This window comes from Lepus europaeus, chromosome 3, assembly GCF_033115175.1.
Source record: "Lepus europaeus isolate LE1 chromosome 3, mLepTim1.pri, whole genome shotgun sequence".
Taxonomy (NCBI): domain Eukaryota; kingdom Metazoa; phylum Chordata; class Mammalia; order Lagomorpha; family Leporidae; genus Lepus; species Lepus europaeus.
In genome coordinates, this window is record NC_084829.1 from 39100625 (window position 1) to 39115257 (window position 14633).

General features: G+C 40.1%; 1 protein-coding gene across 2 annotated transcripts in view; it reads left to right on the forward strand.

Annotated features, from left to right (window-relative positions):
- Positions 1–547: 547 nt before the first annotated feature.
- The window catches only part of DNAH8 (dynein axonemal heavy chain 8), a 310883-nt gene continuing 296797 nt past the window's right edge, over positions 548–14633 (forward strand). For both annotated transcript variants that reach the window (XM_062187476.1, XM_062187477.1), the window contains exons 1-4: positions 548–673; positions 3421–3610; positions 4911–5074; positions 13762–13938. In XM_062187476.1, the coding sequence (XP_062043460.1) occupies positions 563–673; positions 3421–3610; positions 4911–5074; positions 13762–13938 (642 nt within the window). In that variant the 5' untranslated portion in view covers positions 548–562. The remainder of the gene's footprint in view (positions 674–3420; positions 3611–4910; positions 5075–13761; positions 13939–14633) is intronic.

Genomic DNA, 14633 nt, shown 5'->3' on the forward strand with positions numbered 1-14633 from the left:
AGCACCTTAACCTGCTGTGCCACACCAGCCCTGGAATGCTCACATTTAAAATATTTTTAATATGAATGAAATATTTATAATTATCAAATATTCCTTGAAATTAGTTCAAGGAAGGATCTAATACATGTTGGGTGCCATGAGTACTTTTAGTATGGGAACTAGAACTTTTCAGTGGAGTCCGTGAAGGCCTCCCGAGACAGTGACATTTCAGCTGAGATCTGGAAGATGAGTAGGAATTTGGTAGGCACCAATGCTGGGGATGCGAGAGAACAGTGGGTAAAGGCGCTGTGGCCAGGCCAGAAGCACAGAGCAAAAGTGCAGAGCTCAGTGTTAGATACCAGAAAAGGAAAAAATTTAAGAATTACAATTATTGACACTTTTTTGTAGACAAAAACATTTATTCCACGATCATATTGAGAGCTTGTTACAGTAAAGCGAGAAATGGTGGTGTAAGAGGCACAGTAATTTATCCCATTTGTTCAGTTATATGACTATATGCTAAGTGCTCTCTTCTGTTTCAGAATGTGGTCGAACAATTGCTGGACTACCCAGAGGGTCAAAAATGATGAGATTGTATGTAGACAGTGCAGCCCCGGAGAAAATTAAAGGACTGTGTTTATTTTTTGTTCGTTGTCACAATGATGTTGCTTTAAATGCAAAAAATATTCATGAGGTATGTGTAATTTTTTCAAAATATGTGATTAAATATTAAGTGTATTTTCATAGTCACATATTTGCTTTACTTTGGTTTCCTTTTCCTATAGTAGACTAAATTGAGCTCCAAGAAAAGAATGTCTTTATATATTAAAAGAAACTGACAAGTTAGCTATAATAGAATAGAATTTTACATACTCTTTCTAAAGTTCATGAGAATTCTACTTCAATTCGATGACATGCAAATAATCTCTATATTTCCATTCACCAGGGACACTTTTAGTTTTGTTCATACAGTTTAATGTATTGGTTCCTTTAACCTCCTGTTTCCTCAGTATTTTAACTCTGCAGTAGTTTTAGAAAAAGATGATGAAGAGAGAATTGTCCTGGAACCTGGATATTGCTAGCTTAGTCTTATGGAGGCAGAATGGAGAAATGAGAAAAGCAAGGCTTTTGCAGATAGACCTGAATTTGCCTTCTAACTCACCACTGAGTAGCAACGTGCCTTTGACATGTTTCTGCTCACCCTTTCTGAGACTTAAGTATATATTCTTAAATTGGGAATAATAAAAATAATAACACTCGCAGGATTGTTGGGAGACTAAATGATAGATAAGGAATTTTTTTAATATAATAAGCTTTAAGTTGACATAGAATATACTCTCAACAAATTTTAAGTCTCTTTCTTATTATTAGAAAGTCTTAATACCTTTTACAATGGGAAAGATAACTGAAAACCAATCTAATTCCATTCCTTTCTTGTTTACAAAAAAAGATTCCTTGAAGAGAGACTGTTTAGATTGAGTTTGGATTCTTGATTGAAGGTTATTTGCTCTGACTCCTTGTAGATATTTCATTGTCTCTCTTGTGATTGATGAGACCTCTTCTGTTAGTGACCATCATAAACTCTCTCTTTTCTTTTTTTTGGTTTTGCTTTTTGTCTTTGAAATTCTATAGTTTCACTGTGTCTGTGTGTGTGGATGTATCCTCAATCTATCTTCCATTTCACTAATTCTCTCTTCAACTTGGCCATGATGTAGTCCATTCTTTTTCATAGTTTCATTTTTATTTTATCATGGTAATGTGTGCACATAGCTTAAAGAAAGAAAAGGCTATGGAAGTCCTGCTGTGATAAATCGACTTCTAAAACACTGTCCAGACATGCCTACTAAGCTGTTACAGCATATACTTTCATTTTTCTCTGTATCTCTTCACTTGATCTTAGCCAAAATACCAAGAAGCAATGTATCTCTGAATAATATGTTCTAATAGCTTCTTTTGTAAACTTAGTTATTATCTACAGATTTTCCCTATAGGAGATGAGAATTTAGTTTCTTTTTTAATCCCTGGCCCTATCCTTCTTTTCCCATCCATCCTTTTGTCAAACATAATTTTATTGTGCTTTTTGCTAAATATTTGCTTCGATCATGTAACTAAATGTAATCACGGCTGAGCCAAGTAGGGTATCAGTGTTTCTCAATGTGATACTGAAGACCTTCTCAGAGAATCTGTGAGGAAAAATCCCATGTTCATCATAATGCTAACGTATTATTTGTCCCCTTTCACCATGTTAACATTTGACTGAGGATGCAGAAGCAATGGTGAGGAAAACAGCTGACCCCCTTGGGACGAACCATAGTGACACAACGCTGTGCTAGTCGTCCTTGTATTCCTCACTGCCACGCACTTCAAGTCGAAAAATAAGAAACCGGCCGGCGCCGCGGCTCACTAGGCTAATCCTCCGCCTTGCAGCGCCAGCACACCGGGTTCTAGTCCCGGTCGGGGCACTGATCCTGTCCCAGTTGCCCCTCTTCCAGGCCAGCTCTCTGCTGTGGCCAGGGAGTGCAGTGGAGGATGGCCCAAGTCCTTGGGCCCTGCACCCGCATGGGAGACCAGGAGAAGCACCTGGCTCCTGCCATCGGATCAGTGCAGTGCGCCGGCCGCAGCGCACCTACCGCGGCGGCCATTGGAGGGTGAACCAACAGCAAAAGGAAGACCTTTCTCTCTGTCTCTCTCTCACTGTCCACTCTGCCTGTCAAAAAAAAAAAAAAATAAAATAAAAAAAAAATAAAAAAAAGAAAAATAAGAAACCAACCTATTTTTAGTGGCCCTCAAAAAATTTTTTATATTAGCTTCTCGACTTGGGGTTTCCTTGTCACCTAAATTGTATGAATTGAGATGTCAATGCTCATTTATGGTGGGCTTTTAATTCCTGTGGTTGATCATTTCTTCCATCCAGAATTCTGGGCAGAAGAAAAGTTTCATTTCTCGTTCCCTGGCCTCCCACGGAAGACTTTTTCCCATGAAAAACTCTAGGTCCCCCTTTCATGGACATTGCACCTGTTGGCTTAGGGCTTTCTCTATGCATGAAGCTTACTCACCTTGCACGACGGTACTTCAAAAAATTTGAGGGAAAATGGAATTAAAAGATAAGTTTATTTTGGAGCAGAAACATTTTGGAATCTATGCTTTGTTTTTTCATGATGCACATTTTCCACGAACTTTTTGAAGACCCCTCCTATAGGCTGTAGGCTATAGCTCCTTCCCTGTATAGAAATTGAAGCACTGAAGAAAGCAAACTTGTACATGTTTAACATAGAGGCAGAATACAAATTTATTGATTTTAGGACTCTAATATTCATAGCCACTTAAGTTTTCTTCATAGTTCATAAAAATATATTGATTGTCTATGTTTATTGCAAAGGACAGTAGGTTATGATTTCTCAGATCTTTGTGCACAATAACATCTGAACACCATCCTTACAGGAAGTGCTGTTTACTGTTCTGGATGCATCCGAAGGACTCTTAATTGGAATTAGGAATATGTTGGCAAATATATTTCTACCAGCTATTCTTGCAACTAGTAACTGGGGTGCTTTGAACCAATCCAAGCAGGGAGAATCTGAAAAACATATTTTCACTGAAACCATCAATAGATACCTTTCATTTCTGGATGGTAAGTATAAAATGTAATGTTTAGTAAATTACTAATAATGAGCAAAGTAACTGTAGGATTTTTATTAAAAAGAAACATCAGAGAAAAAGTTTCCACTTGAGAAGAAGATACAAGGGGTCTCCAAAAAATTCATGGAGAATACACATTATAAACCAACCATGCCTAGATTTCAAAATATTTTTGCACCAAATAAACTAATCTTTATTTGAAAGATAGAGAGAGGTAGAGACACAGAGAGAGAGGTCTTCCATCTGATGGTTCACTCCCCAGATGGCCGCAATGGCTGGAGCTGTGCCGATCTGAAGGCAGGAGCCAGGAGCTTCTTCCGGGTCTTCCACGTGGGTGCAGGGGCCCAAGGACTTGGGCATCTTCTGCTGCTTTCCCAGGCCATAGCAGAGAACTGCATCGGAAGAGGAGCAGCTGGGACTAGAACCGGCGCCCATATGGGATGCCAGCGCTTCAGGCCAGGGCGTTAACCTGCTGCACCACAGCCCCGGTCCCATAAACTAACCTTTAATTGAATTTTACATAAACTTTTTGAAGTACCATGGTATTAATCAAAGTAATTATGAGATCTTGCAGAGCAGGTTTTGGTACAATAGTTAAGGTGCCACTTGGGGACACCTATATCCTGTATCCGTGTGCTTGGTTTGAGTCTTTGATTATTCACTTCCAATCCAGTTTCCTGCTAGTGCACACTCTGGGAGGCCTCAGATGTTGCTCAAGTACCTGGTTCCCTGCCACCCACGTGGGAGACCTGGCTTGAGTTCTGGGCTCCTGGCCATGGCCTGGCCTAACCCTGCCTGTTTTGGATATTGGAGGAATGAACCAGTGGGAGGAAGATCTCTCCCTCTCTCTTTCTCTGACTTTTAAATAAAATGATAAATAAATAAATAAATAAATAAATAAATATTTTTAAAAAGTAATGATGAGACCTTAGGGGTAAAGTATGAAATCACTGGTATCCCTCATTTCCAGGGATTTTTGCAGGTGTAAGATATGTTTTCTTTTTATGTTCCATTATAGCAGGAGGAATCTCTGCCTCTGTTCTTAATGAAAAATTTTAGTATCTTTAAAATACCTGTGTGTATTTTATTATGAACTCCTTAGAACATTTACTTTCATATTTAATGTTGTTAAAATATACAATTTCATCAAGTTGCAACCTGGTGACCAGTTACAATTATATTTTTGTAAAGTATTAGATCTTTAACATTTCAGTCATTATAATCTGAAAGCACACATTGACTTTTAACACAGTAATATTAAACATCTCTTAATATTGTTTTTTCTATTTTAGGTGCCAGAATAAGCATTGAGGGAACAGTGATGTTAAAGAAGATAGACAATATTGATTTTTCCAAACTGCATACCTTTGAAGAAGTGACAGCTGCAGCTAGTAATTCAGAAATGGTTCATCAGCTGGAGGAGGCACTGATGATATGGTATAAACAGATCGAACAGGTGAGTTGAGTCACCTTGAGTCGTAGTCTTCATGTGTGTCCTAGCCATTGAATTTTGTCTCTAAAAGTGAAGGGAAGAGGAATCTTCTTTCTTCCAGATTCTCTTTAGAAACTTGGTCTATTCTTGGCTGTAGAGCACAATTGTTGTTCTTTGCAGTTGGTCCACTCAAAATCAATTTAATGATATTTCTCACTTTAAGGAGGAAATGAAGAAACAGGGATAGGGGCTGACACTGTGGTGTGGTAGGCTAAGCCTCCACCTTTGGCACTGGCATCCCTTATGGGTACAGATTCGTCTCCAGCTGCTCCTCTTCTAATGCAGCTCTCTGCTAATGGCCTGGGAAAGCAATGGAAGATGACCCCTGTGCTTGGGCCCCTGTACTCACGTAGGAGACTGAAAGAAGCTCCTGGCTTCCGGCTTTGGATCAGCCCAGCTTGAGCTGTTGCAGACATTTGGGGAGTAAACCAGCAGAGGGAAGTCCTCTGACTCTGTCTCTCCCTCTCTCTATCTGCAACTTTGTCTCTCAAATAAAGATAAATTTAAGAGAAAAAAAAAGACTCAGGAATAGCCAGCATTTATCCCCAATAATTTATTTATTGTTTGCATCTCCATAGAAGAGAGAAGGAAAGGACATGGTGAAGAAGAGCTAAGTCCTGGCCACTGCATGAACTACGTGATCAGTGGAATTGCTATTGCCGGAGAGGTTCAGACTAGTCTCATTTATGTCAGTGTTACAGTGGCAAGTCCACAACTCTCTGGTTGAATACATTCTTTTCTGGAAGTAATAAATGCAAGCAAAAGAAAATAACTTAGACATAAGGAGACTCAGCAATCCAAAAGAAGGAAATGAAGTTGGACAGTTGCAGCAAATTGCCTCCAACCAAGCAGAATCAACGCAGGAAATGGGAGAGATCACTTTAAAAACATTACATCTACCATAGATGTTGAGGGAGGGTCTTAAGCCTAACAGTTAAGATGCTGGTTGGGGCACAGACATCTTATGCTGGAGTACCTGGGGTTGAGGCATGGCGCTGCTCCCATTTCTAGCTTTTTGGTAGTGTGCACACTGGGAAGCAGCAGGTGTTAGTTCAAGTGATTGTGTCCCTGCCACCCACATGGAAGACCTGGATTGAGTTTCTAGCTACTGGCTCTGGTCTGGCCCAGCCCTGACCATTGAGGGCATTTGGTGAGTGAACTGGTGGATGGGAGCTCTCTCTCTGTCTCAGTCTTTGTCTCTCTGCCTCTGCAATGAAAATGAACGAATAAACTTTTAAAAAAGTTTAAAATAAACATTGACCTTGACTTCTTGTCTTATGCGAAAGTTATTAATCTAAGATTGATCAGAAACATAAATACAAAAACTAAAACTAAGAAACTTATTGGAGAAAGTATGTGAGAATATCTTTTTATTTTTTAAGATTTATTTTATTTATTTGAGAGGTAGAGTTACAGAGAGAGAGAGAGGGAGAGGCAGAGAGAAAGATTCTCCATCCACTGATTCACTCCCCAAATGGCCACAATGGCTGGAGCTGGGCCAATCCAAAGCCAGGAGCTAGGAGCTTCTTCTGGGTCTCCCACGTGGGTCCAGAGGCCCCAAGCACTTGGACCATCTTCTACTGCATTCCCAGGCCATAGCAGGGAGCTGGATTGAAAGAGGAGCAGCCGGAACTAGAACCAGTGTTCATGTGAGATACTGGTGCCACAGGCAGAGGGCTAGCTCACTGTGCCACAGCGCTGGCCCTGAGAGAATATCTTTATAAGCTTGCTATGAGCAAAGAGTTCTTAGATGGGATGCAAGGGGCATTAATTATAAACTAAAATATTGACAAGTTGAAGTTTGTGAAACTGTCTACTTTATCAAAAGATACCACCAAGAAAATGAAAAAACAAGCTAAAGCCTGGGAGAAAATGTTTGTTGGATATGTATCTGACAAAATCTCACAAATATTCCATATATACCAGCCAATAAATAAATAATAAAAAGACAAATAAATTTTTAAATATGGGCCAAAAATTTGGACAGGTATTTTATAAAGAAGTTCCAAATAAACATGTGAAAAGGTAATAGCTTCACTGGTTGCCAGGGAAATGTAAGAGGAAACCACAATGAGATATCCCTGCTCCCCCCCTGAGATGGCCAAAATTAACAAGATTGGCATTTTTAAGTGTAAATAAGATTATAGAGAACAGCAATTGTCCTACATTGCTAGTGGGAGTGTAACAATAGAAAAGCACGGGCATATCTCAAAAGCATGTTGAGTGAAAGTCAGGCCTAAAGATATAATGTGAAAAACAAAGCAAAAATTATAAATGAATCATGCTCATTGTTGGACTATATAGTATCGTCTTAAGACACTAAACCTAGAAACCATAAAACAGTAAAACTGACAGATTGGACTACATAAAAAACAGTTGGTAACTTCCATAATGCAGAAACACCATCAACAAAATTCAGAGATAAACAACCTTCTGGGAGAAAGTATTATCAGCATATTTAACAAAGTGCTAATGTACATGAAATATGAATGCAAGGTGTCCGGTGTGTAACAAATCTTCCCAGTCAGATGAATCAATTAATTCACAAGCTTTTATTGGGATTCTGCTCCTGGGCGAGGTTCACTGGCCCCAACAGAGCGGGGGTGGGGGGGTGGGGGCCCTGGGAAGTCACAAGTCACAGGGTCACAGGTAGGGAGGGCTCCTTTTATAGAGCAGGGTGTAGGGGTTAAAGTTTGAGGCAGGTCTGATCCTCATTGGTTGACCTTTAGGCACCCATGGGGACCTTGACAAGGACTTTTCCTTCCTGGAAGTGTGGGTAGGAACTCTTCATTCTTGGAAGTGTGGGCCTTCTCTCCTTGTGGATCCCAAAGCTACCAATGAAGACTTCCTTATAAGCCAAAAAAACATGCACTAGTTGGAGAAAAAAAGACCAAATGTTAGCCGTCACAAAGCACAACGAACACCGGAGTAAGGGAAAGAGTTTATTGGGGAAAAGCCAGAAGGCTGGAGGGAAGGGGCGAAGAGGGAAAAGGAGAGTAAGAGAGAAAGAGGAGAAGAAGGGGAGTGAGAGAGGAGAGAAGGCTAGAGAGAGTGAGCAGGAGAGGAGAAGCCAAGAGAGGCACGTGTTCAGGCACAGGTCCTTTTGAACTTTGCCGGAGGACGGGCAGGGAAGCAGGTGCAGCGAATACCATTAGGTTGGGGGTGGAGCTTGGCACAGGTAGTTTGGGCCATGTGGCCACCTGGCTTTCAGTAATGGCGGTGGGAACCGGGGTATAGAATGTAAATCAAGGTACAGTTTGCACCATAGATAAGACTGTGCCAGTTTCCTAACACCAAGAATATGAAAAATGCCATTCAAAGACAGTACACAGAGATGTTTGATCTGGAAAAAGAAGTAGATTTCAGAGTAATGTGATATCCTCAAATATTTGATGAGATTTCATGTGAGATTACATATGCACTGTATGATCTGGAAAGACAAAAGTAAGACTGGAGCGAGCGTGAAGCTTGTCAGGAGGGAGGTTTTGTCCTGGAATCCAGATAACTTCCTCACAGTAGTCTGTCCCCCTGCACATGGAACCTTCGGCATCCCTGCAGGTATCCCTATCCCGTTTGGTTCTGGAATAGCATCTAGAGTCAAAAGGGTTGCTAGCTTTAGGTAACTTTTAAAGTTCATTTTCTTTCTCTCTTTTTCCCTTTAAATATATTATTTATTTATCTGAGAGGTAGAATCACAGATAGAGGGAGAGACAGAGAGAAAGATCTTTCATCATTGGTTCAATCCCCAAATGGCCACAATGACCAGAGCTGTGCCAATCTGTAGCCAGGAGCCAGGAGCCAGGGGCTTCTTCTGAAAGACCCAAAGCTGGCGGGGTCCTTGGTAGCACCCTGGGGACCCAGAAATTCAGACTCCGGACACCGGACACCGGCGATGCAAACAGCAAGAGGCGGTTTATTTACGTTTTGCGCAAAACGGACCCCTCCCTCCTGAGAGAGTGAGGTACTGGACAAGGGTTACAGGCAGTATTTAAAGGCAAAAACCACAAAATTATCTTAAGCAAGTGAATACAAAGGGGAAGGGGATTTTTGTTTACAGTAATTTCACTTATCTTAGTATACAGCAGTCCTGCTTATCTCAGTACACATCAGTTTTACTTATCTTAACCATTGCACGGGGGGGGGGGGGGGGGGGGGGTTTCCAAACTGCTATTCCCTGTTATCTGCTAAGTTGCAGTTTCCCAGAAACTGACCTTTCTTGAAACTTTCTTGTTTTTCAGCAGGTTAAACTCTGGTAAATTTTTACAATTTTCCACAAGTCCTTCACTTCCAGGTCTCCTACGTGGGTGCAGGGGCCCAAGTACTTGGGCCATCTTCTGCTGCTTTCCCAGTCCTTAGCTGGATCAGAAGAGGGGCAGCCGGGACTAGAACCGGTGCCCATATGGGATGCTGGCGCTGCAGGTGGAGGATTAACTTACTGTGCCACAGCGCTGGCCCCAAGGTTCATTTTCAATCTTTAATTTAGTGATTCAAGTTATATAGACTTCATACATTCAGGAAAATTTTATGTTTGAGATTCTCTGTCCAAAGAGTTGAGGGGCTTGTGATGAGATTAAGAAAGAGTCCCACAAATCATGATTAAATTAAAAGAATTCCATGGGTTTAAAGTAGAAACTTCAGGGGTTTAAAAAGCCCATTATGTTTTTAATCTCAGTTGGTGTTCTTAAAAATTCCATCACCATTTAAATTATGAAGTTATAAACACACAAAAAATATACAGAAAATAACAGAACATTTACTCATGTAGCTACCACTGAGATTAAACAAATGCTAACCATTTGCTGTATTTGCTTCAGAGGCCTTCTATTTTAGCTCAAGTCCCCAATTCTTTCCTCTTTTTCTCTCTAAATTCCTACTGTCTTGATGGTATTGTCTCTCATTCTCTGGAATGTTTTGTATTTCTATTGCATTTACATGTCTATAACCTTTAGATTATGTATGCAGAATATGTATTGCTGTTGAAAAGCTTTACATAAATAGCATAATACCTGTCTTAGTCCATTGGGCTACCTAAGAAAATACCATAACCTTGGTAGCTTATAAACAATAAATTAATTTCTTAGGAGAAATATGAGTTATTTTAAAAGTTCATGAAAAAATGGAATTAAAAGAAGTTTATTTTGGAGCCAAAATTTCTAGAAACCCATGCATAATTTTTTTCATAATATGCATTTTCCATGAACTTTCTGAAGAGCTCTTGTAGAACATAAAAATAAGTACAGTAAAACAAGCTTTGTTATAAAATGAATGCCGGTGGAACTCCTGTTTGGAACATCCCCAGCACCTTACAATGCCCCTGCATTCCTCTTCCCATTCTTAAGTTCCTTTTCTTCCTCCATTGGCAACTGCATTTTGACAATGATGATTTTCAAGTCTATGCTTTTTTTTTTTTTTAAAGCTTTTTCCTTACTCTTATTTTTTATTTTAGAATTTTCAACATTATATATTTAACATTATATATTTAATACATTTTACATTTAACATTTAGGATATTTTTGTTTGTTTTTTAATAGGGGCCAGTGTTTCGGCACAGCAGGTTAAGCTGCCATCTATGACACTGGCATCATATATGACAATGATTCTCCCTGGTTCTCCATTTCCGACCTAGCTCCCTGCTACACGTGCCAGGGAAAGCAGCAGAGGCTGCTGTGCCTGTTAGATTTTAGAGTTTTAGGGTTTGAAGAAGGTGAGGAGGCAGCTAGTTAAAGTAGAAAAGACTTTCTTTTAGAGGGGACAGAAAGTGGGGGAGTAAAAAGATCAGGAGTTGAGCCTGCGCAGAGGGAGGGCAGGCGATTTGAAGCCAGGTTTCATTGTGTTTGAGCAGCAGGCTGAATCCTTTCTTAAGCTGCCTTTTGGAGGAAGTGCAGGGCACTGCATGGACCCTGATAAGGTGGGTGGGGGATGTGCAGAAAGTTCACAATGCATTGTTTTACTAGTTTGGAATGTCCCAGGTGCTGGTTTTCCCAAGCAATACACATTTCACTCGCCCTTAGATTGTCTATCTGTGCCCAGGTTCATTGAGCTAGGGGTTCAGGCCCAGAGACCTAACAGGTTCTATCAGGCCTCAATAGCTTAATAGGTTCTAACAGTGCAAATTTATTTTTCTTTATTTTTTAAAGACTTATTTATTTGAAAGGCAGAGTGTCAGAGAAAGAGAGAAAGGGAGAGAGGGAGAGTTATCTTCCATCCAGTGGTTCATTCTCCAAATGGCCACAAAGGCTGGGGCTGGGCCAAGTTGAAGCCAAGATCCTAGAATTCCATCCTTAGCTCCCACATGAGTGGCAGGGGCCTAAGTAATTGAGCCATCATCTGCTGACTTTCCAAGGCAATTGGCAGGGAGCTGGATTGGAAGTAGAGCAGCTGGGACTTGAACTGGTGCTCATATGGGATGCCAACATTGCAGGCACTGCTTAATCCACTGTACCACATGCCAGCCCTTACATTTAGGTTTTTAATCCTTCTAGAAGTGTGTGTGTGTGTGTGTGTGTGAAAAAATTGATCTTTTTTTTTTTCCATATAGTTAGCCAATAGTCTCAATTTAACATTCTCTATTAAGTTGCCTACTTAATAGTCCTACTTAATAGTCCTAACAAATTTATAATGTCACCTGTCTTTTGTTAAGTTTCTAGGCCCCTTTGCTGCCTCAGTGGTCGATTTATTTGTTTTTGTTTTGTACTCAAATCATTCTGCTTTGATTTCTGTAGCTTTTACTAAGTCAACATTTGATATGTTGCACATCTTTTCTGAATTTTTCTTCAAAATTACATTGATTATTTCTGTTGAGTTATTTTTCCAAATTAATTTTAAGACTGTTTTGTCAGGTAGATGAAAAACTTTGTTGAAATTTTGATTTGGAATTTCATTGAATGTATATGTTCATTTTGAGAAAATTGCATATTATTGAATTTTTCCATTCCTGAACTTGGCATGTTTCTCATATATTTAGGTCTTCTTCTGTGTGCTTAAAATAAGTTTTCTAATTTTCTCTGAAAAGTCTTGACCATCTTTATTAGATTAATTTCTAGGTATCTTATCATTGGCTATTGCAAATGCTATATTTTTAAAAATTATGTTTTTAGATTGTAAGATGGCTTAGAAAGACATGCTACTGGTTTTTAAGAAAGATTTATTTATTTGAAGTTGAGAGCGAAGAGAGAGAGATCTTCCATCCTTTGGTTTACTCCTCAAATGGCTATAACAGTTGGGGCTGGACCATTCTGAAGCCAGGAGCCCAGAGCTCCATCTGGGTCTCCCATATGTGTGCAGAAGCCCAAGTGCTTGGACCATCTTCCATTGCCTTCTTTGGCACATTAGCAGGGAGCTGGGTCAGAAGTGGAGCAGCCTGGACTTGAAGTGCACCCAGATGTGGGATGCTGATGCCACACGGAGCAGCTTAGCTTGCTATACCACAATACCAGTCCCATTATTTATTCATTTTTTGCTTCTGGTTTTTATGGATAGATTCAGCAGCCTTACTGGATTGTTCATTTTTGTTAATTGTAAAAGTTTGTCTTTAGATATTCTTGAATTTTAAAAATCATATCATCTGTGATTATGCTACATCTGTTTTTTCATTTCCAATTCATCTACCTTTTATTTACTTATCTTGTTCTGGGACCTCCATTACCAGGTGGAATAGAAGTGGATGATGATAATGGCAAACTTGTCATGTCCTTGGGATTAAAATATTTCTTTCTAGAATTTCACCTTTTAAGAAATGTATTTAGGGGGCCAGTGCTGTGGGCAAAGCAAGTGAAGCCACCGCCTGCAATGCTGGCATCCCATATGGGTGCCCGTTTGTGTCTTGACTGCTTCACTTCTGATCCACCTCCCTGCTAATGACCCAGGAAAGCAGCAGAAGGTGGCCCAAGTGCTTGGGCCCTTGTACCCATGTGGGAGATCCAGAGGAAGCTCCAGGTTCCTGGCTTTAGTCTGGCCTTGCCCCAGTGGCCATCTGGGGGAGTGAACCATTAGATGGAAGATTTCCCTCTCTGTCTTTCCTTCTCTTTCTGTAATTGTGTCTTTCAAATAAATAGAGCAATCATGTTTTCTTTCTTTCTTTCTTTCTTTTTTTTTTTTTTTTTTAACAAAAGAGGTATATTTATTTCAGAGACAAAGAAGCAGACAGGTAGAGACAAAGAGACAGATTAGAGCAAGCTTCCTTCTTCTGGCTTACTCCCTAAATGCCTGCAGAAGTGGGGACTGGGCCAAGCCAAAGCAAGGAACTCAATCCAGGTTTCCTATGTGGGTGGCAGGGACCCAACTATTTGAGCCATCATTTTCTGCTTCCCAGGGTTCACACTGGCATGAAGCTGGAATTGGAAGTGAAACCAGGGTCAGGTACTCTTCCAGTGTGGGGTGCATGACTTCCACGCGGTGTCTTAACCAGTAGGCCGAATACCTGCCCCTCGAGTTTCATCTTTAAATATCATATTTGCTGAAGATTTTTTGTTGGATACTATTTATCATACTGAATAGGTCTTTGCCATACTTTGCTAAGAGTTATAAAACATTACTCATTGCTGAGTATTATATTTATAGGCTCAGCTTCTTTTGAAGGGGTGCAGTAAGATTTTAACAAAGAAGAAGGTGACATTTCTATATTTTATAATATAGAAGTTTTTTTATTGCAGGTACTTATTGAGAGTGAGCAGATGAGAAAAGAAGCTGATGATTCGGGTCCACTTACTGAATTGGAACACTGGAAACGCATGTCAGCCAAGTTCAACTACATAATTGAACAAATTAAAGGGCCAAGTTGTAAGGCTGTTATAAACGTGCTAAATGTTGCACACTCCAAACTTTTAAAGGTAAAAGTCTTTTTACTTTAAAGTCTGGTATATGTCAGAGCAACCAATTAGAAAACTTTCAAACTATTCTTAGCACAATAATCTAGAATCATGTATTTAGAAGCATTAAATAAGATTTTCTCATATGCTACAATTATTTCCAGGAGAGGAAATGAAGATTTGTTTCTTAATATTTCATACTCTTTGACAGTGCTACTATGGAGAGATTTCCTAAAAAGTGATCATCTTTTACTTCTAAATTGTTTTTTTGAAGTTTTGGATCTTTACAGGCTCAGTGAAGCAAAGAACTACATGGAGAGTTAAAAGCACAAGGCAGAAATGCCCTCTCCTAACACATCTCACCCCTATGTCTCTACCTCCTTTTCTTTAAAAAAATTAAAAAAAAATTACTCGAGAAGGACAAGGGAATGAGGGAGGGAGGAAGGGGGAGAGAGAGAGAGAGAGAGAGAGAGAGAGCGAACAAGCATTCATCTGTTCGTTCACTCTCCTAATGGCTGCAGCTCCTAGGGCTGGGCCCACAAAGATAGGAACCTGGAATTTCATCGAGGTGTTCTATCAGGAGTGGCAGGGATACAGTGCTTGAGCCAACACCTCCTGTCTTCTAAGGTGCACATTCACAGGAAGCTGGAATTGGAAGCAGAGTCAGGATTCAAGTTCAGGGACTCCCATTTGGGTGTCCCCAGTGGCATCTTAAC